Source organism: Podarcis liolepis (genome assembly GCF_965112155.1).
Source record: "Podarcis liolepis genome assembly, chromosome: 5".
NCBI classification, from domain to species: Eukaryota; Metazoa; Chordata; class Lepidosauria; order Squamata; family Lacertidae; genus Podarcis; species Podarcis liolepis.
The window spans coordinates 1,158,872-1,179,654 of NC_139556.1; the positions used below are offsets into that span (position 1 = coordinate 1,158,872).

The following is a 20,783-nucleotide window of genomic DNA, read 5'->3' on the forward strand; positions in this document are numbered from 1 at the left end:
GACGCTCTGCTTTCCCCTCTGCTTGCCTGGAGGGGAGGGGTTTTCTCTGCTCTTTGTTCCGTTTGAGGAAACACAGTAACAAAACAGAAGAGGGTGGGCAGTAAGACCCTGAGGCAGAATGCAGGAAAGCAACAGCTTTCTCTCTCGGGAGGCTCCAACGCACGTGTGGCTGCCTGCAATCAGTTTACCCCACCGAGAATGAAGATAAACTGGTAAAATAAGGGGGCTGGGTTAAAGCTAAAGGGAAAACCTCAAAGATCCCTCAAGAACAAGGCAGGGGTTCAGGGCTCCCAAAGCCGAGCTGCAGCCTTAGAAGGGAAAAATGGGGCTTTCAGAGGTGGTTTTTACTGCCCCGCTGCTTCCAATTTTTTAAAAGGCAAATTGCAGGGGAAGATGCAGCAGTCAGTCACTCTCTCACTCCCTCCAAGCACCCACGCTAGCGAACACACAGGCAACCACACACTCACAAAGCACACACACTAGCAAACACACAGTCGCGTTGCAGAGTGGCCAAACCTCCTAGCAAGCACTTCCCTGGCTTCTGCTGACCGCAATGAAGATGACCCTCGAAGAAAAGGTGTGATGCAGTCGGCTCCAGGGACCACACATTCGCTCAATAACACACATAGACATTTCCCCTTACTTTTTAGGAGAAAAAATCTGCGTGTTATAGAGGGGAAAATACGGTATAAGAAAAAATACAATGACAAAAAGAAAATGCAATATTCTTCTCAAGCTGGTCAGTATCATAGCTTCCATTTCAAAATGCACAGGGCACATTGCTACAGATCAAAGAGAGAGACAAAATTTTGGCTCCAACCCACCTAATGTGACCTGTGACTACAAACTATCAAAAGCAACAGTACTTAATTAAAGACATGATGGTGCAATTGTAGCACTGATTTCAAATGGGCTCTATGGTTGCAATAGGGTGCTGCAGCTCTGAAATTGAAAGAGGTTAGCACTTGTGACCAATCTTTTTTGACCAAAGGGTTTCACAACAACCCCTCTGAGGGCTGCCTGCCAGCAGTGGGCATTACTAGCCACCATGACACTTTTGCACATGCATGCATAAACACACACACACAGTGCATACCTATGCAGAGACATTAAAGAGAGCCAAGGCCGCACACTCCTCAGTCAGCCCGATGTTTTCCTGTTGTTATTCTGTGTCTCACAGCTACAATAAACCTACCATTAAAATGGTAGGTCATTTCTTCGTCAGAAGGCAAATGGGCAAATTTAGCAGGGGGTCAAATACTTTCCCCCCTCACTGTATCAGCAGAGAAGCAGGGGCATTTTTCGTCATTGTGGCTCTCAGCCCAGGAAGAGGTTTACATTGAAACCCCTAAAACAATTGCTCCCCCCCCCCCTTTTAGCAGAGATTTCAATTGCCCCTCAGATCCTCAGGTATGGGATTGACCGGAAAGTAGGGTTGGCTGATATATCATCTAAAACCAGTCTGAAGTCCGTATCATTATATAAGTTTCATAATTTTTGACCTGCCAATATATCACAAATCATTATGTGTGTATGTGTGTGTTTGTCTGTGTGTGCTATGGAAAATCATAATGTGAGGAAATCTGTAAAGCCAGGAAATACTTCTCTTGATTCCTGCAACTCCTGTTAACTCTGCCGGCTCAGCTTTCCCTGGCCTCATGCAGGCGGCAGCAAATTAAAGAGCAGGCGCAGGCAAAAATCACAATGCGAGAAAAACCATGAAGTCAGCCAGTGCCTTGACATAGCTCCATCCTTATTTCAGGTATCGTGATATATTGGTGAGTTGCAATGTTTAGCTGGTGATGTATCACGGTACTGGAAAGTACCTAATATAACACCAATTTTGCATGGACAGGACAAATAAAGTTGATTGAAGAGCCAGAACCAGAGCCAGTTCACAGGCCAGCAGTTCATGTATCTGTTCAATAGGCTAAAGAGATTTTGGTCAGGTGGACTGCAGCCAAGATTTTAGTTGTAAAAATGCATGTTTTACCTACAAAAATTCAGCTCTCCACTCTACTCCTGGCAATATTATGCACATAACAAAATGATTTACAGGGCAATCTTATACGTTTCTACTTACAATTAAGTCCCATTGAGTTAAATGTGGATTAATATCAATTTTGTGCATAAAGGATAAAAATAGGTACGTTTTACCTGTTCTTTAAGATCAGCTAAATTTAAAGTGCTGGTTGATGGCTGACCATCTGTCACCATATCATCACCTGAAGGAATTAATGGATCACAAGAGAAAAAGCTGGCATTAGTGAAAGACAACTCCTGAAGAACCTCAGCAGAAAGTGTTGGAGGTACATGGATTTCAGGTGCTACATAGGAAACATGAAAAAGCAAGCTCAATATACACATATTTCTGAAATTCAACATCTAACGAGATGACAAAAATAGGAACTTGGTAATTAAAGAAAGGAATTTTACAAGTTGCCAATGGAAAAATAGGTAATGATGTGGAGAAAAATTAAGGCTAGATTACTTCGCACATGTATTATTATGATTCCCCCCCCCCTTTTTACACTTAAAAAACATTTTCAAATTTGACTACAGTGGTGCCCCGCAAGACGAACGCCTCGCAAGACGAAAAACTCGCAAGACGAAAGGTTTTTTCGTTTTCTAGTTGCTTCGCAAGACGAATTTCCCTATGGGCTTGCTTCGCAAGACGAAAACGTCTTGCAAGTTTGTTTCCTTTTTCGTAAAACCGTTAATACCCAGGGTGCATTGCTTGAAGAGGTGCAGTTGCGACTTGACTTTGAGGAGCAACACATTGCACGCAGTGTGGTGGCCTTTTTGAGCTTTTTAAAGAGTTTGCTGAATTTTTGAAGCTTTTCCAAAACTTCTTTTGCAGCTGTTTGGTAAGTTAAACTTTTAAAACTTTTTGGGGAGGTTTGGATTTTGGGTTGGGGTGTTTAGAATTCAAGGACTTGGTGTTGGGGAGAGGTTTGCAAGAATCTGGGAGCTTGTGTGGTTTTTTTCTGCATTTTTATGATTTTCTGTGACGATTGGGCCATGTTGTTTTTTTTGGAAAAAAATTCTGGGTTTGAATTTCTGTGTGCTGGGTGGCTGGGGGAACAGCTGAGGAGGGGTTACAAGAATCTGGGAGCTTGTGTGGTTTTTTCTGCATTTTTATGGTTTTCTGTGACCATTGGGCCATGTTGTTCTTTTTTGAAAAAATTTCTGGGTTTTGAATTTCTGTGTGCTGGGTGGCTGGGGGAACAGCTGGGGAGGGGTTTGCAACAGTTGGGGAGGGGCTGGGGGAACAGTTGAGGTTTTTGAAGACTTTGGTGATTTTTAAAGCTTTTCCAAAACTTCTTTTACAGCCATTTGAGGATTTTGAAGACTTTGGTGACTTGCAGCCATTTCGTAAGTTAAACTTTTAAAACTTTTTTTGGGTTTTTTGGATTTTGGGTTGGGTGTTTGGAATTCAAGGACTTGGTTCTGGGTTTGAATTGCTGATTTTTCTTTTTTTCTTTTTCTGAGTTTACGAAGGTAAGAGCTGTGCTGCCATGGGACCCAAGAAGACTGCTGCTGCTGCGGAGGCCAGCGAGAGGAAGAAGGAGAAGGTGACGCTGGAAATGAAGAAGGAGATCATCTGGAAGCACGACGGTGGAATGCGTGTGACGGACCTCGCCAGGGAGTACGGCAGGAACCCATCGACCATCGGGACCATCCTGAAGATGAGGGAGAAGATCCTTACGACTGATGCAGCCAAGGGAGTCACCAGGATCGTGAAGAACCGCCCAGCTGTTCTGGAGGAGGTCGAGAAGTTGCTGCTCATCTGGTTAGAAGAGAAGCAGCGTGCAGGGGACACAGTGACTGAGGCCGTCATTTGTGAGAAGGCCAAGGCCTTGCACGCAGACCTCATCCGGGAACAGCCAGGAACCTCAGGCGAGTCAGAAGTCTTCAAGGCAAGACTTTGACCGGCTGGTTTGACCAGTTCAAGGCAAGAGCTGGAATCCACAGCATGGTCAGGCATGGAGAGGCTGCCAGTTCTGATGTTCCTGCGGCTGAAGACTTTGCAGCGGAGTTCCTGGAGGTTGTGAAGACGGAGGACTACGTTCCACAGCAGGTCTTCAACTGCGACGAGACCGGGCTGTTTCGGAAGAGGATGCCCAAAAGGACTTTCATCACACAGGAGGAGGCCAAGTTGCCTGGCCACAAGCCCATGAAGGACCGTCTGACCCTGCTCTTCTGTGCCAACGCAAGCGGCGACCTGAAGATCAAGCCCCTGCTGGTGTACCACTCGGAGAACCCACGGGCCTTCAAGAAACACAAGGTCGACAAGGAGCGGCTGAGTGTCATGTGGCGATCCAACAGCAAGGCTTGGGTCACACGTGTGCTGTTTGTGGACTGGGTCAATCTTGCTTTTGGCCCTGCTGTCAAACAGTACCTGCTGGACAACGACCTGCCGCTGAAGGCTTTGCTTCTGATGGACAATGCTCCTGCTCATCCTAAAGGCCTTGAGGTGGACTTGTTGGAGGAGTTCAGCTTCATCAACATCATGTTCCTGCTGCCTAACACCATGCCACTGCTCCAGCCAATGGATCAGCAGGTCATCGCCAATTTCAAAAAACTCTACACCAAGGAGCTTTTCAGGCGATGCTTCGAGGTGACTGATTGCACCACCATCACCCTGCGGGAATTCTGGAAGGACCACTTCGACATCGTCACCTGCTTGAAGATGATCACCACGGCCTGGAACGGGATCAGCCAGAGAAATTTGAATTGCGCTTGGCGCAGCCTGTGGCCGGACTGTGTGGCACCAAGTGACTCTGATGCACCAGAGTCAACAATGGTGCAGGACATTGTTGCCTTGGGGAGGACCATGGGCCTGGAGGTCACAGAGGAGGACGTCAGCGAGCTGGTGGAGGAGCACGACCACGAGCTGACCACCCAGGAGCTGGTTGAACTGCAGGCAGAGGTTGCGCAGGAGCAGGCCTGGCTGGAAGAGGAGGAAGCAACTGAGGAACGGCTGTTTTCCAAAGAACTGAGGGACATTTGCCAGAAGTGGAAGGAGGTGCAGGCTTTTGCAGAGCGGCACCACCCGAACAAGCACGTGGCACATGACCAAGCGAACACATTTGATACGACGGTCATGTTGCCTCTCAGGGAGCTGCTGAAAAGGCGGATGAAGCAGCAGACCATGGACAGGTTCCTCAGCAAGAAGCAAAGAGTGCAAGAGGAACCTTCTTCGAGTGGTCCCCCAGAGTCTTAGAAAATGTATGTACAGTATACTGTTGATTTTTAAATGTTTTTCTGTCATGTTTAGAAACTTAATTTATTGTTCCTTCAATCTTTGAAATGCTCTTTAAAGTATGTGTGAATTTAAAGAGCAGTTAATAAGCTATTGTTGTACCAAATTTGGCTTTGATTGGACATTTGTTTGACCATAGGAACGCATTAATTGAATTTCAATGCATTCCTATGGGAAACCGTGCTTCGCAAGACGAAAAATTCGTTAGACGAAAAAACTCGCGGAATGAATTAATTTCGTCTTGCGAGGCACCACTGTATTTTGCCATGACAGAATAACATGATACCAGGTAGAAACTACACAGTGAATTTCAAATGCTGCTTTTCACTCATAAAATCACATTTGTCATACTATATGTGTCAGCGATCAGACCGAGGATTACAGCTCTGATGAGGAATGGTTGGAACCTCCCCCTCTTCCTGCTCCTGACCAGAATTCTGAAGCTGCCCATTAACAATGGAGAAGTATATAGATTTAGAGAATTGGTTTGCAGAGGGACATAGTTTGGAAAACAACAGCTGGGCAGAGTGAGTGGGGAACAGCTAGGAGAAGCAGAACAGGAAGAGAGATAACTGACTCCCCTTCGCTAGAAAGTGTCCTGCCTCCAAGGGCAAGGAGAGCTGATAAGGTTGATTTGCAGAAGGTTCAGTGGTTGCAAGAAGGGGGAAGTGACGAAGATAACTTGGGGGGGGGAGTAGGAAGGAAGCTTAATTGGGAGGACCTTTATTCTGAGAATGGCTGCATTGTTCCTTTGCTCTGATCATTAAAACACTCTTAAACTGGTAAGGGACTCTAATTGCTTTGTTCTGCTAATGCACGGCCAAAGCGGGGGAGGGAGCCATTTCTCCAAAGCCTGACAATATGCTGGGCTCAATATGAGACAGAGAATGTGGATTAAAGAAAAACAGCTGCTATTCACCAGTCACTAGAGATCAAAGACAAAAGTATACGTATCAAAAATTATGGACACTGTTTTGGTCAATAGGAACAGCTCCAGTTCAGCATTGGATGATGAATTACATAAAGAGCAAGGACTCTCAACCAGAGAATACCTGCCTTTTAATGTTTTTATAATATGCATACTGACAAAGTAATATTAATGTTGGATGCTCTGCATTTTCCTTGGCATTATGATGAACACTGACTATGAACACTGATTTGGCAATATGCAAAGCCAAATTCATTTGTTCACATTCTAGATGTCATTAGGTTAATGTACACTGTGGTTGATTTTTATGCATACATGGGTCCCTGAGATATAGAATGGTTTTGTGTCCACATACCGTATTTTTAGTCCCATAGGACGCTCCGTCCCATAGGACGCACCTAGTTTTTTTGGGGGGGGGAGGAAAAAAAATTTCCCTTTATTTCCCCGCCAAAAGCAGGTCGGGGAAACAGAACCAGGTCGAGGAACAGCGGGATGGCGGCGCTGCGCCTCCCTGCTGTCCCCCGAGCTTGTGGGGCTGGCCGATGTCTGCCCCACGCGAGGGGCGCTCTGCATCAGGGCGCCCCCCCGTGGGGCGGCAGGCTGCTATCCGCAGCGTGGGGAGCCCTGCGGGGAACTCCTGCAAGGCTCCCCACGCTGCGGATGTCTGCCTGGCGCAGGGGGCGCTCTGCTTCAGGGCGCCCCTTGCGCTGGGCGGCAGGCTACTATCCGCAGCGTGGGGAGCCTTGCGGGGAACTCCTGCAAGGCTCCCCACTCTGCGGATGTCTACCCGGCGCGAGGGGCGCTCTGCTTCAGGGCGTCCCTCGCGCTGGGCGGCAGGCTGCTATCCGCAGCGTGGGGAGCCTTGCGGGGAACTCCTGCAAGGCTCCCCACGCTGCCGGTGTCTGCCTGACGCGGGGGTGGCGTTCTGTTTCAGGGCGCCCGATGCTCCGGGAAGCAGGCTGCTATCCGCAGCCTAGACATCCCTGCGGGACCTCCCGTAGGGCTGCCTAGGCTGCGGATGTGTTCCTGAAGCCCGGAGAGAAAGAGGGGTCTGTGCGCACCGACCCCTCTCACTCTCCAAGCTTCAGCAAAAGCCTGCATTCGCCCCATAGGACGCACACACATTTCCCCTTCATTTTTGGAGGGGGAAAAGTGCGTCATATAGGGTGAAAAATACGGTATTTCTTTCAATGGTAAGCAAATGAAGGACACATCCAAGAGCACTTTCAAAAATGAGAAGGCTAGAAAATGCCTGCAATACTCATACCATTGCGTGTGAGCGATCAGTTGAAGTCATTTGCAGAGGAACTGCTTGTCTACACCAGCCCCCAAGTGCCCTGCATCTCTAAAAGATGCCAAATTGACAAGACAGGCATTAATATTTTCCTGGGTTACTCGATCTGGAAAGGGAGTGAAATAATCTCCTAGATAGCTCAAGTACTTGACTGTATAATCCTTTGCTGCAGGCTCCAGCATTTCCACGCTGGCAAGGATTAAAGCCTCTGCCCCACTGAGGAATGTATTAAGAAAGATGCCAGGAGATAGCAACCTTCTTGCTAGCACACCACTAAGATCCTCTGCCCTTAGGCTTAGATCTCAAGAAAATGCTGTTTATGAAGAGGTAATAAAATGAATAATAAAAGATGTAAATTATTTTATCATTTGTTTCATTCGTTTCCCTTCCAGGGGCTGACATGTCAGCAGCTCTCTACTCCTTCCTTGGAAAGTGCCAGCTTTGAGAGGGCTACCAAAGAACCGCTGTCTGGAGAAAAGTTAAAGACACTGTTGGCCTGAAAGATGGATGCTAAGCAGAGCTACCCAATGTCTATGTTGACATGTCTAGACATTGCTGAAAGCACAGTCAGTTCATTAGACTACAAGAAAACAGACCTAGCAAAGATACACAGAATCGTAGAAGTGTAGGGGTGGAAGGGATCCCAAGGGTCCAACCCCCTGCAATGCAGTAATCTCAACTAAGGGCCACATGTAATGGGACAAAACTCAGTGCTGTTTCCAGACGGGTGGCTTCAGTGTGGTTTCCTTTTCAAGGCAAGGAGACCGGTAGCATCATGAGAAAGCTGCCAAAATAGTTGCATGGATCACCTCAATGATGGTGAGCATAGAATTGCAGAGTTGGAAGGGACTCCAATGGTCTTCCAGTCCAGCCCCTTTGATTTCACAAGTCTTATGCGTAGCTTTGGGCAATGCAATACCACCAAGCCAACATTGCAAAAAGATTTCCCTTGGGAGCTCTAACTCAAGATACTAAAATCTATTCATGTTAACTGAAGAGCAAACACTGCTACTGGCCTCCACATAAGAAAATCCTGTCATGGTGGGGTACCACCCCATTCTGCTAATATGTGAGATACACATCTACTCCTCCAGTTACTCACGCCTACCTCCTCCTATGCTTGTGCGTTTGTTATATCTGCTTTTGTATGGTCACAGAATTATATATCTAATTCTCTCCCCATTAAGGCAATAGATCTGCACAGTTTACCTCTTTTTCCTCTTCAGAAGCATAGTTTATGCAGATTTTAAGTCTGCTAAAAGTCTTGTTTAAATTTTAAATGGGTGACAGCTGTAGTCTAAGTACCAGCAGGGATATCAGGGCTCTACAAATCAAGCAAGCTTCCACTCTGCACACAACTTATTACTATATTAGATTTTGACCTGTGCCCTGATAACACCAGTTTCAAGTATCACATGTTTCATTTTTAGATTAACTCTAAAGACTATCTCATTACTACACACATATATGAAATGGAGAAAAACCTGGCCTCCCACATTTTTCATCACAATGTATGGTTGAGCTGCTTTTTCCCAGACCCAAAAAGCACCCCAAAGCACATGCATGAATCTCCTCCCCATCTGTTGCAAGATTTGGATAATAGACACAGGTGTGTCTTAGTCTCTTAGGTTCTCATTATGCACAAGCAAGACACTGCATGCCAAAAACCACAAAGCCTGCACCAGTGGAAACCTATTTCTTAATGGTTATATGCACAGATGTACTGTTTCTGAACTGTATTCCAAAGACTGTTTGATATTTTACAGCCACTGAGAATGACATGAGAATGGAAGGAGTGAAAAGGGATCAAGGGGGTTAGAATGCTGTTAAGGTGACAGGAAGCAACACCACAAATGAGGCACAGGAAACCATGGAGTATGCTAATGCTCAACATGGAAAGACCTGCATTTGTCCATCTGGTTTCCGTACTTCCCAAAGATAATCCAAAAAGTCATTTGCAGTAAAGGCTGCAAAGGAACAAGCTGAAGCCTTAAAGTGCACTTCCAAGTGTTCCTTGGCAAGCAAAGCTTTCAGTAAGCACCAATCAGCTGGCTAGAACTTACAGCAAGCTACACAGGGATTGGCTGCATTATGGAGTTTCCGATTAGGTAATGTACACAGACAAATTTTCAGATGCCCTAGAGTGTGATCTAATTGAGCAGGTAAACAAAGCTAAAACCTTAGAAACTGGCACACTTAACCAATGCAGTGGTACCTTGGGTTACAGACGCTTCAGGTTATGCATTTTCGGGTTGCGTACTGCACCGAACCTGGAAGTACCGGAACGGGTTACTTCCGCGTTTCGGCGCTTGCACATGCACAGAAGTGCCAAATTGCAACCCGCGCGTGCGCAGACGCAGCACTACGGGTTGTGAACGTGCCCCGGATCAGTGAGAAAACTTGTGGGAAATTTGGGGGGGGGGATCATCCTACACCACTGCTTATAGCACAGATATTAAGATAATAATTAATATTTAATGCTGTATTGTTTTAAACACTTGATTGGAAGCCACCCAGAGTGGCTTGGGAAACTCAGCCAGATGGGTGGGGTATAAATAAATTATTATTATTATTATTATTATTATTATTATTATTATTATTATTGGAAACATCATCCAATAAGTTGGAAACATCGTAAGGAATATAAAAAGATCCTTGATACAGATTACAAACCTATAAAGAACCAAGCTGCGAGTTCAGCATTGTAAACATTGATCACTGTTATAATAAACTGGCCTCCTTAGGTAGACAAAGAAGAAGATAGTTTTAAGAGGAGGAATGTGTTGAGCTAGGCCTGAAATACAAAGTCCTGTGTGCATATTTAGATTTTAAAATACTTAAAGTGGGAGAATGATTGTTGCTCCTATTCACAAGTAAATTCACTTATATAGGTACAGCAAAATGCTTTCTGAAACAAAGAAAAGACTGTCTTTTTGCAATCTTTGTCAGTGCAAGGATATTGTACGAAAAGTTATAACCTTTTTAAAAAGCAGTGGCTTTCACACGAGGAAGCCTAAATGTGCAGTTCACAGCAGACACATTAAATTGAGACTGGCCTGTTTTATCTTGGCTTAGAATACTTCATGAAGAGAGACAACAAAGATGTACAGTGGTACCTTGGTTCTCAAACTTAATCAGTTCCGGAAGTCTGTTCCAAAACCAAAGCGTTCCAAAACCAAGGCACACTTTCCCATAGAAAGTAATGCAAAACAGATTAATCTATTCCAGACTTTTAAAAACAACCCCTAAAAAAGCAATTTAACATGAATTTTACTATCTAACCAGACCATTTCTGGGTTAGGGTTAGGGTTAATTTTAGGATTGGGTTAGAGTAAGTGTTGCTTCATGTTTTCTTGTGATTTTGATTCATTTGGGGTTGGTTTGCTTTTTTCAATTTGTTGTGTTGCTGCTTTTTCGTGAGTTGCAAGTTTGTTGGCTTTGTGGTTTTCTGGAAAGTTTCAGTTTTCATTTTGAATGCAGCCCTGGCGCTGAGTGAGGGAAGGCTGGGCTGGGGCGGCAAACAAGCAGGCAAGGGATATCGCCGCCACCGCCCCAGCTTGCTCCTGCTTGCAGGCAAGTAGGAGTCGGTTTGGGCTCCTCCGTTAGGCAGTGCGAAGCTCCCGCTTCCCAGTTTAGAGAGCCCCAATCTGTTGCTGCTTGCACGGGAACAGGAGCTGGACCCGGGCCACTCAGCTGGGGAGGTGCAGGCTCTGTAACACTTTTCGTTGAGGAGTTTGCAGCTGCATTCCCCTCAAGGCAGAAGTTTAAAGGAGCCCCCACCTCCTCACCAGAGCCCCTGTACCACCTGAAGGCAGCCAGGAGCTCCTCAGCTGAGCTGCCCAATCCCGCTCCTACTTGCAAGCAAGCAGGAGTGGAGGCAGGGATCTCTCAGCTGGGGAGTGGAGGCTTTGCGCTGCACTCCACTTGCGAGCAAGCAGGAGAAGGGCAGGGATCTGTCAGAAGTGGAGGCTTCGTGCTTGGACTTCCCCAAGTGGGAATGGGCCTCCTGATTATTGAGTGATGTGGGTAAGTTCCTCATCAACAGAACCTGGGCAGGCTACCTGGGGCCAACATTCACCTTACCACTGGCAATAGGCCCCACAGCCCCACCGTCTCCCCCATGGCCCACTGCCCGAGGACCCCAGCCAACACACCTTCTGGCTGAGAAACTTAACAACAGGCGTTAGCTTAACTTATTTAGCTTTTAGTTGCTATTTTGTAACTATTGTTTTATACTGATTTGTTAATCATATGACTTATGTTGTAATTGTGATGTTTATTTTCTGTTTTATTATGCTATTGTTATTTATTGTTTGTAAGCTGTTTTGAATGAAAAGTGGCACAGAAATACAATAAATCAAATAAAATCAAAGCTTTATACTACTGCTAGGACCAGAAAATATAGTGTTGTTAATTAGAAATATATAGTGGAAATACTAGAATGAATTTCACATCCAATTCCATAAATCCTGCCAACAGTAAAAGCAAAAGATTCTTAAGGTATCAAATATGACAAATCAGCAGAAAACCTGTACAAATGCTAACACTGCCTCTTCTTGTAGGTTATGAGTAACAACTAAAAAGAGTAAGTCAAGTAGGTATATGTTTGCATTTTAAAAAACCCATTCCTTAAAGTTCTATCCATTTAAAAGGAAAGACTATCAACTTCAGAAGCATTAAGCTACAGAATACATTATGTTTGACATTAGACTTTCGCAATAGCACCAGACCCATTCAAAAATATTTATGACAGGGGGGGGGGCACTAGGGGCGCATTGAAAGATAGCCGACAATACCATCTCTCCGGCTCACACGAGGTAATTAAGAGGCTGATATGGGAGATTGAGGGCACAAGGCGAAGGGGACGACAGAGGACGAGATGGTTGGACAGTGTTCTCGCAGCTACAAACATGAGTCTGACCAAACTGCGGGAGGCAGTGGAAGACAGGAGTGCCTGGCGTGCTGATAAGATGGATTGTTTCAAGAAGTGGCAAAGAGATATATCTAGATTTGTCTGGCAGGGCAAAAAGCCCAGAATAAAATCTAAGATACTTACTGATGCTAAAGACAGAGGGGGGTTTGCCCTGCCAGACCTTAAACTTTATTATGAGTCAGCAGCTTTTTTCTGGCTGAAGGAATGGCTACTTCTTGAGAATACAGATGTTTTGGACCTTGAAGGGTATGACAACATATTTGGGTGGCATGCATATCTGTGGTATGGCAAGGTTAAAGCACATAAGGCATTTAAAAACCATATTGTCAGGAAAGCATTGTTTAATGTCTGGACAAGGTACAAAGATTTTCTGGAGAGTAAAACCCCAAGGTGGCTATCACCTATGGAAGCGAAAGCTTTGAAAAAAACTCAACATGGAGGCCAAATGGCCAAAATATTGGGAAATTTAGAACAGGAAGGTGACAAATTGAAATTGCAGAGTTATGACAAACTTAAAGAGAAGGTGTGAGACTGGTTACATTATTTTCAAATAAGAGAGGTTTATAACTTGGATAAAAAAAATGGTTTCCAGGTGGAAAAATCAGTTAGAAACAGAACTGTTAGAACCCAATGCTAAGATACTATCAAGAATGTACAATCTGCTGCTGAAATGGAATACTGAGGAAGAAACTGTAAAATCTGCAATGATAAAATGGGCACAGGATATAGGATATAATATTATGTTTGCTGACTGGGAGAAGTTGTGGACCACTGGGATTAAATTTACGGCATGTAATGCCTTAAGAGAGAATATTATGAAAATGATGTATAGGTGGTACATAACTCCAGTCAAGCTTGCAAAAATATATCATTTGCCCGACAATAAATGCTGGAAATGTAAGGAAACTGAAGGCACATTCTTTCACCTTTGGTGGACGTGCCCAAGGATTAAGGCTTTCTGGGAAATGATCTATAATGAAATGAAAAAGGTATTTAAATATACCTTTCTGAAGAAACCAGAGGCTTTTCTCCTGGGCATAGTTGGCCAATCGGTGTTAAAGAAGGATAGAACTTTCTTTATGTATGCTACAGCAGCAGCAAGAATTCTCATTGCAAAGCACTGGAAGACACAAGACCTACCCACTCTGGAAGAATGGCAAATGCAACTAATAGACTATATGGAAATGGCGGAAATGACTGGCAGAATTCGAGACCAGGGAGAAGAGTCGGTGGAAGAAGATTGGAGTAAATTTAAAACTTATTTACAAAAACACTGTAAAATTTTCGAATGCTGATGACGTTGAAATGAATTCAAGGGGTTCTAGCAATAAGGTAAAATGTAAGATGGGATTGATAAATAGAGAAACTAAATTGGATATGAATTTGCTGAACTAATTTTTAAAAAAGGGATACAAAAAAGGGAGGCGTGAGGAAGTCAGGAAAACAAGTTAACTAAAGATGAGAAATCAAAAAAGAGGGAGTTTTGCTTTTTCTATATGTGTTTTTCTTTTTATTCTCTTTTGTGCTTAATGTTTGTATTTTTGTATTTTGACTGTGTATTTTTTGTTTTTGTATTTTTTCTGAATTTTTCTTATTGATAAAACTTAATAAAATATTTTTAAAAAAATTAAAAAAAGGAGTGCCTGGCGTGCTCTGGTCCATGGGGTCACGAAGAGTCGGACACGACTAAACGACTAAACAACATGGGAGTATGCAGCCTCCCTTGTTACCCCAAGGGAATGGGGAACACTGCCTTGCCTGCAGTTGCCATAAATCACCCCCGGATTCAAAAGAAGGGGGTGAGGGCACTAGGCACACAGCCCTCGTATGAGACGCCTCTCCCTGACGCTGTCTCTGATCGTGCGGCCTGGTTGCAGGAGCTCAAAATAAACAATTAGAGAGAAGCAAATGCACATTTTTCGAGCGAAGAACAGGAGTTAAGACTGCTAACTGAAGTGACCTCTGTGAAGTGGAGCAATCGGTTGGATTTAACAGGAAAACATAACAAGAAGATACATCAAAGGGTCGGTATGTCGGAATGGGACGGAATTGGGGGGGGGGACTTTTCTTTTCTTTTACCTTATGTGATTACCCAAAAACTCTCCCCCCAAGAAGAACCGTTGCAATTACCGATTATAAGCGGGATGATTAAGAACTGTGTGGAAATGAATTACTAATCAAAGACATGGTTTGTGAAACATCGGGGAAGGAACGAAGAGCCTTTGGAATGACGCAGTCATAAAAAGAGACTTGTTTAATAGCAGGCCAGGCTACTGGATTTACAATCGAGGGGGAGGAGACCATGGTAATTGGAATGTGATTTCGACCTGGCAGAACCCCCTAAGATTGAGGAGAGATTGTCAGACCTGCGATGATTTAATGGGCAGACTTTAAGAATGTTTTGTTTGGAAGTGTGGAAATGGCGTTTCTGTGTGAAATATGGCTCTTGGAGGAACGGAAAATCCACACGGGATAAACAACGTCTGTTTTCAACCCGCTTGTGGAGACTATCAGAGGTCACAAAGAAAGGAATATATGACAACAACAAGAAAATGAGGAAAATAATAAAGAGAAGATTGGATAGAACTGTGAATATTTGGACAGAACTGTAACATCAAAGCGGCAGCAAGAGAGATGTTTGGATCCCTTTCTGAGCTCGAAGCATGGGTACCCCCAACAAAAATTTTAAAATTTGGCTTTGTAATTTGGAAATAATGTGATTTGATTGGTTTGTTAATAAAAATTATATTAATATATATATATGTATTTATGACAGCTGTTGCCTTTCAGTAACAAAACTGCACACTAGCACTAAATAGAGAAGTTACAAATGTACATTTATCAAGCAGTATGCTTTAAAATTACAGTAATTACACTATAAATAGTCTCCAAGGTCACTTCAATAGTAGCCATGGACAACAACAAAATGGTTCAGAGTTCATGGACTTATTCCAGATGCTCTCATTTAAACTGGTAAAGTAAAACCTGATTTTGCTTGTTCTCTCTACCTGTGGGAAATGCTGCCCAAGGAATAGCTGGAGAAGTAACTGGGGGTTCACCATTTCCATCCTTAAAGTTTTCTGCTGCCTGAAAATACAAGGCATATTATTAGTGTTTAAGACGTGGCCTTTCCAGCACCACATCCTGATCAGGTACACATTACATTTCTTGTATAGTACAGTGTTGCATGCCATGTTAGTTTAAACATGTTTTTGCCATACGCTTGAGGATATGATATTCCCCCACCGCCCCAGCTCAATGTGAAGGGACTGCAAATGAGAGGTTCCATTATGTTAATCCAGTCACATGGGCAACAAGAGAAGACATTTCCACTCTGTGCTCTTTGCGATATCACATCTCTATTGCTGCAACCTCCACATGATTCCTCTTCCAGGTCTGTAGTCCACAAATGTTACATGGGTGCCATGATAGCCATGCTCCTTGGGACTGCAGCAGTGCATTCTATGTTGGGTTGCCCTTGAAAACAACAGTTATTTAAGAAGAGACTTTTAATTATTTAAGATTGAACATACTGTATGTTCCAGAGTACAAGACAACTTTTTATTCCTGGAAAATCACCCCAAAAGTTGGGGGTCATCTTATAAGCCAGGTATACGTGTTGGGGAGGAGAGGGAGCCGGTGAGCAGAGGCGCCCCTTCTGCCGTCGCTCCTCCTCCTTCCCCACAGAAGGGGACGCAGAAAGTCACCCGTTTGCCCGCCAAACGCCTCGCCTCGGGCTGCTGCTGCGACGGCAGAGGCAATAGAGGGGTGCGTGCTCTGCCCCTGGCAGCGCTCAAACTCTATAACTCTAAAACTCTAAAATTGAACAGCAAAAGTTGGGGGTCGTCTTATATGCCCAGTCACCTAATACGCCGGAATCTACAGTAAATAAGTTAGTTTAACACTGTATTAACTGAATGCTTACAAACTATTTCTTAGCTCCATACCTCAAAACCTCCAAAGTCGTCGTCATCCATTTTCCTGGAAATACCTAGAGAACAATATAAGATGTTCATTTACAAATCTTTACCGTTCATTAATAATCTTCTTTCTCTTTAATCTCTGAAATAACTTAAGTGGTAAAATGTCCTTGAAATTCCCTCCTGAGTCTACGTTTAAATGACAATTAAAAAACACATAATGAATGGAGTATAGAGCTCTCACAAACACCAGTATTTTTGATCCAGACTTTACTAAAGATCCACAGGTAGGTGTGGTTTTAAGTGGGTAGAACTTTGTATTGAGATTTATAAGGGTTGGTTCCAAGAGGGAGATCATGTGCCCAGGTGTTAAAATATAGAGAACACCACCCCCTTGCATGTGTGCAACTCTGCTTGCATGTATCCAAACACAGGGCAGCCAATCCCATTTTGCTGTCTGAAGCCAAATGGGAAGGTGTCACTCACCCCCCGCCCGGCCTGGCAAAGCCTCACTTACTGGGATTGAACAGCGGCAGTTTCTAGCAAGATCTCACTGGAAGCCACTGCCAGTTCTCCTCAGTCATCCAGCAGTGGCATCAGGGGCCCATGCAATTCCACCACCCAAGGCAGCTGCCTCATGGAGTCTACCTCATGAACTCAAATATTAAGATCTCCAGTGGAGCACTTCCAGCAGGTGACCCCAGCATCTGAGCTGACCTGGGCTGCTACTGGTGAGAGTGTGACAACATTCCAGTTGTCAAACACCCTCCCCAAAGGCATTTGACCGGCACCTACTTTATAGTTTTTTCAGCCCCAAGCAAACGCCAGACTGTTTTAGATACAATTTCAATCCTACTGACTGTTTAATGTCTTTGATGGTACTGTATAATCTTTATCACTTCAAACTTTGTACACCACTTTGGAAGATTGCAGACCAGAAAAATGATATAACGTACACTTAAAATACTTTATGTAGTCAGCTTTAAACCATTTGTTCAGTAAGGAGGGTAAACAGGTTTTTCTCAATGTTTAAACAAGAATTCTCAACTCTATAAACCACCAAGAACCCCCAGGACAAGGAGGAACAAAAAGTTAATAATGCAACCAGAGGGGGAGTAACTGAGAAGTAGGATGTTTGTCTTATAATGAAATCTACAATTAATGCACCAAGTCTGCACACTTGGAAACGGTTATGGCAAAATGTTCCACACCAAACAATCAGCATTAGTTATTTTTGTTAATTAATTCTTTGCTGGTATTTAACCTTCCTAGAGCTCAACTCTATTCAGAGAGGTTCAAACAATCTATGTTGAAGATGGAACAACAGAAGTGCAGGTACACCCTTGTGCAAATTAACTGAAACAAAGAATGTTTTCTATCTTACTCATAATCCTGTACTCAAAAAAACACACGAAATGCCAGTTGATCATTATGGTGTCAGAAGCCTGAAGCCAACAGAAGGAATTATGCGCTTGCCGCAATATACTGAGGTTCTACGAAAGAGAGTTATTCCAGAGCTGGAAAAGAGGTATCCTGACAGTGCTGGGATATTGCAGCAGGATCTGCAGAGAGGAGTGGGACAAAATACCTCCTGAGGTGTTTGCAACCCTGGTGGCCACCTAGAAGAAACATCTGACCTCTGTAATCGCCAACAAGGGTTTTGCCCCCAAGTACTAAGTCATATTTTGCAAAGGGATCAAATACTTACTTCACCCATTAAAATGCACATCAATCTCTGACTTTTGTCTTCTGGGTTTCTGGAGGTTTTCCTGTTGTTATTCTGTCTCTCACAGCTACAGTAAACCTACCATTAACATTATGAACTGGTCATTTCTTTGACAGAGGGCCAACGGGCAAATTTAGCAGGGGATCAAATACTTTTTTCCCTTACTGTATATGTGAATTTTGTACATGTACCGTATTTTTCGCTCTATAGGACACACTTTTCCCCCTCCAAAAATGAAGGGGAAATGTGTGTGCGTCCTATGAGGCGAATGCAGGCTTTCGCTGAAGCCTGGAGAGCGAGAGGGGTCGGTGCGCACCGACCCCTCTCGCTCTCCAGGCTTCAGGAGAGCCCCAGCGCCAGCCCCACAAGGTCGGGGGACAGAGGGAGGCGGAACGCCGCCATCCCGCTGTCTCCCGAAGTGGTTTGGAGGTTGACGGCGGGGAGAACCCGCCACCAGCCCCGCAAGCTCCGGGGACAGCTGGGAGGCGCAGCCGTCTTCGCTGTCCCCGGACCTGATCTCAAGGCGGGCAGCGGGGAGAAGAGCGCTTCTCCCCGCTGCCTGCCCCGCAAGCTCCGGGACAGCAGGGAGGCGTAGCACGTCTCCCCGCTGTCCCCGAACCTGATCTCAAGGCGGGCAGCAGGGAGAAGATCGCTTCTCCCCGCTGCCTGCCCCGCAAGCTCCGGGGACAGCGGGGAGGAGCAGCGTATCTCCCCGCTGTCCCCGGACCTGATCTGAAGGCGGGTGGCGGGGAGAAGGCCCCACAAGCGCCTGGGGGGGGAATATTTTTTCCCCTTTATTTCCCCCCCCCCCCAAAAAAACTTGATGTGTCCTATGGGCCGGTGCATCCTATGGGGCGAAAAATACGGTATATGTGAGTTTTATACAATAAACTACATTGTTTGTTTCAATTAATTTGCACAAGGGTGTATATATGACATGTCTGAAAACCAGAGCCTTTTAGATGGTGGTAATTAAAGAAATGGAGGTAATCAGAGATGTCCTGCCGGTGAGCTCACTTGCTATCTGTAATAATAATAGGGGTTGCTCGTGCGTAAGTTGCCGCCACTCCTGGCTAGGTTACCTGGTTGAACCTTTTCTGTCTGGACAGCCCTTCACTTCGTGGCTGTCTCAGTCGCTAGCAGAATCCATCAGTGGGCGTTTCTTAAACCTTTTCCAGCATAAATCTGTTTGACGCCAAGTCTCCTCCTACTCTCCCTGCACGGAAGTCTTCTGCGCAGGGAGGGTGTGGGTAGCGGAGGACCCGTGCTCTCCCCGCTGGTCACCGGCGAAGAGTCCTGGAGCCCCCTCGCCGATTCCCCCATCTGCCCCCCTTTATCCCTGGTGTTACGCTGATTTCCTTCCCCCACTGATGAGCTCCTCTCTCCCTGCTGGGCCCTTCTCCAGCATCACTCGGGAGCCTTGCCTCCGTCTCTGGCTCCGATGTCAGTTCCCTGACACTATCCAACCTGGCTATGCCAAAGATAGATAATTGCTAATACGTTTATTAAAAGCTTCATGTATGGCAATCAGTTATAACTGGGGGGGAATCCAGTTTTTCAGAACTGGGTGATTGGATATCTAGAGTATTGGTTGAGGGTGGAGTGTTCAAATGATAAAATTGATTAATTTAGTCACTAGAAGAGAGAGCAGACTCAGTGATCAATTCAATGAAAAATTGAGAGGCTGTTATGTATTGCGCTGGGACCGAGCAACGGGAGCGCACCTCGCCGCGGGTATTCAAACCGCCTACCTTTCGATCGGCAAGCCCTAGGCGCTGAGGCTTTTACCCACAGTGCCACCCGCGTCCCTAATTAAATATTAGGTACCGTTTATTTCTTACTGGGGTTTTTCCTTGTTAAGTACTTAATCATTTAAGTATTAGACTGTGCTATCATGATATCACTATTATCACATGTGTACACATGTTTATCTATGTATAATATACAAATTGTTTAATAAATAAACTCAAGTATTATAATTTTGTGTAATATTAGTAGTAAATATGTTAGTAAAAGTCCATTTTCATCTTTATATTTACTCTGAAATCTTAAGTTTTGTGCACTAGGGATGGAAATATTTTTACATTCTCTGTTGCTGTTCCAAATTGGCACAGCAGCTCATTGCAATAATGTTTCCTGCTTTTCACATTGCCCCTTAGCTTTCCTGGTGGGTTCAGCACAAACTACAGCTTTACACATGACTGTGGTGAGTGTCTGCCCTCACAGACGTTCTTCCCTAAGTTTCATTAAAATGGTTCATTTACAGTTTGGAAGCTGATTGGTACACTCATGACTTTTGTGGCTATTGCCAGATATATTTTTAACTAAAGCACTCTTGCTTCTTTGGAAAAAATTTAAGTTATGAACCCTGCTAATGAAGATAAATTCAGCCATGAGTTGACCATGGAAAAGTACACAGAGGGATGGGGGGTTGGTGGATTACATACATGGGCTCCCTGCTCACCTGGTATCTAGTCAAAATAAATAAGATCAAGCTATTCAACTAGTGGCATAGAAAGTTAAGTTGTATTTGAACCAAAAATAATCCTTCCTAAAGCAGGGATGGCAAGTTTTTTTGATGGTCTGCATCTTCCCATGGAAAGTGGGAGAGAAGGAGAATTCCAGAAGTAGGCAGGACCAAACAAACTGTCACACAACCTTAACACACACCATGCAGAACAACAGCACTTGATAGCTAAAGGTAATTTTCAATTAG

The 20,783-nt window shown here is 44.5% G+C and overlaps 2 protein-coding genes across 4 annotated transcripts in view; one reads left to right on the forward strand and one right to left on the reverse strand.

Annotated features, from left to right (window-relative positions):
• CCDC91 (coiled-coil domain containing 91) overlaps positions 1–20,783 on the reverse strand; it is a 181,601-nt gene that overhangs the window by 150,417 nt on the left and 10,401 nt on the right. For 2 of the 3 annotated variants that reach the window (XM_083503363.1, XM_083503364.1), the window contains 3 exons: positions 16,369–16,412; positions 15,430–15,508; positions 2,158–2,225 (listed from right to left, as the gene is read on the reverse strand). In XM_083503363.1, the coding sequence (XP_083359489.1) occupies positions 2,158–2,225; positions 15,430–15,508; positions 16,369–16,412 (191 nt within the window). Of the gene's footprint in view, positions 1–2,157; positions 2,328–15,429; positions 15,509–16,368; positions 16,413–20,783 lie in introns of all 3 variants that reach the window. The other variant, XM_083503362.1, reaches the window with a different exon arrangement.
• On the forward strand, positions 2,545–5,372 carry LOC310706984 (tigger transposable element-derived protein 1-like). Its single transcript, XM_083503491.1, has 2 exons — positions 2,545–2,867; positions 3,333–5,372. The coding sequence occupies exon 2, from the start codon at positions 3,977–3,979 to the stop codon at positions 5,225–5,227; it is 1,251 nt and encodes a 416-aa protein (XP_083359617.1). The 5' UTR covers positions 2,545–2,867; positions 3,333–3,976; the 3' UTR covers positions 5,228–5,372.

Excerpts from the sequence above, each read along its gene's own strand:
- LOC310706984 (XM_083503491.1), top strand. The coding sequence starts at position 3,977 with ATGGTCAGGCATGGAGAGGCTGCCAGTTCTGATGTTCCTGCGGCTGAA.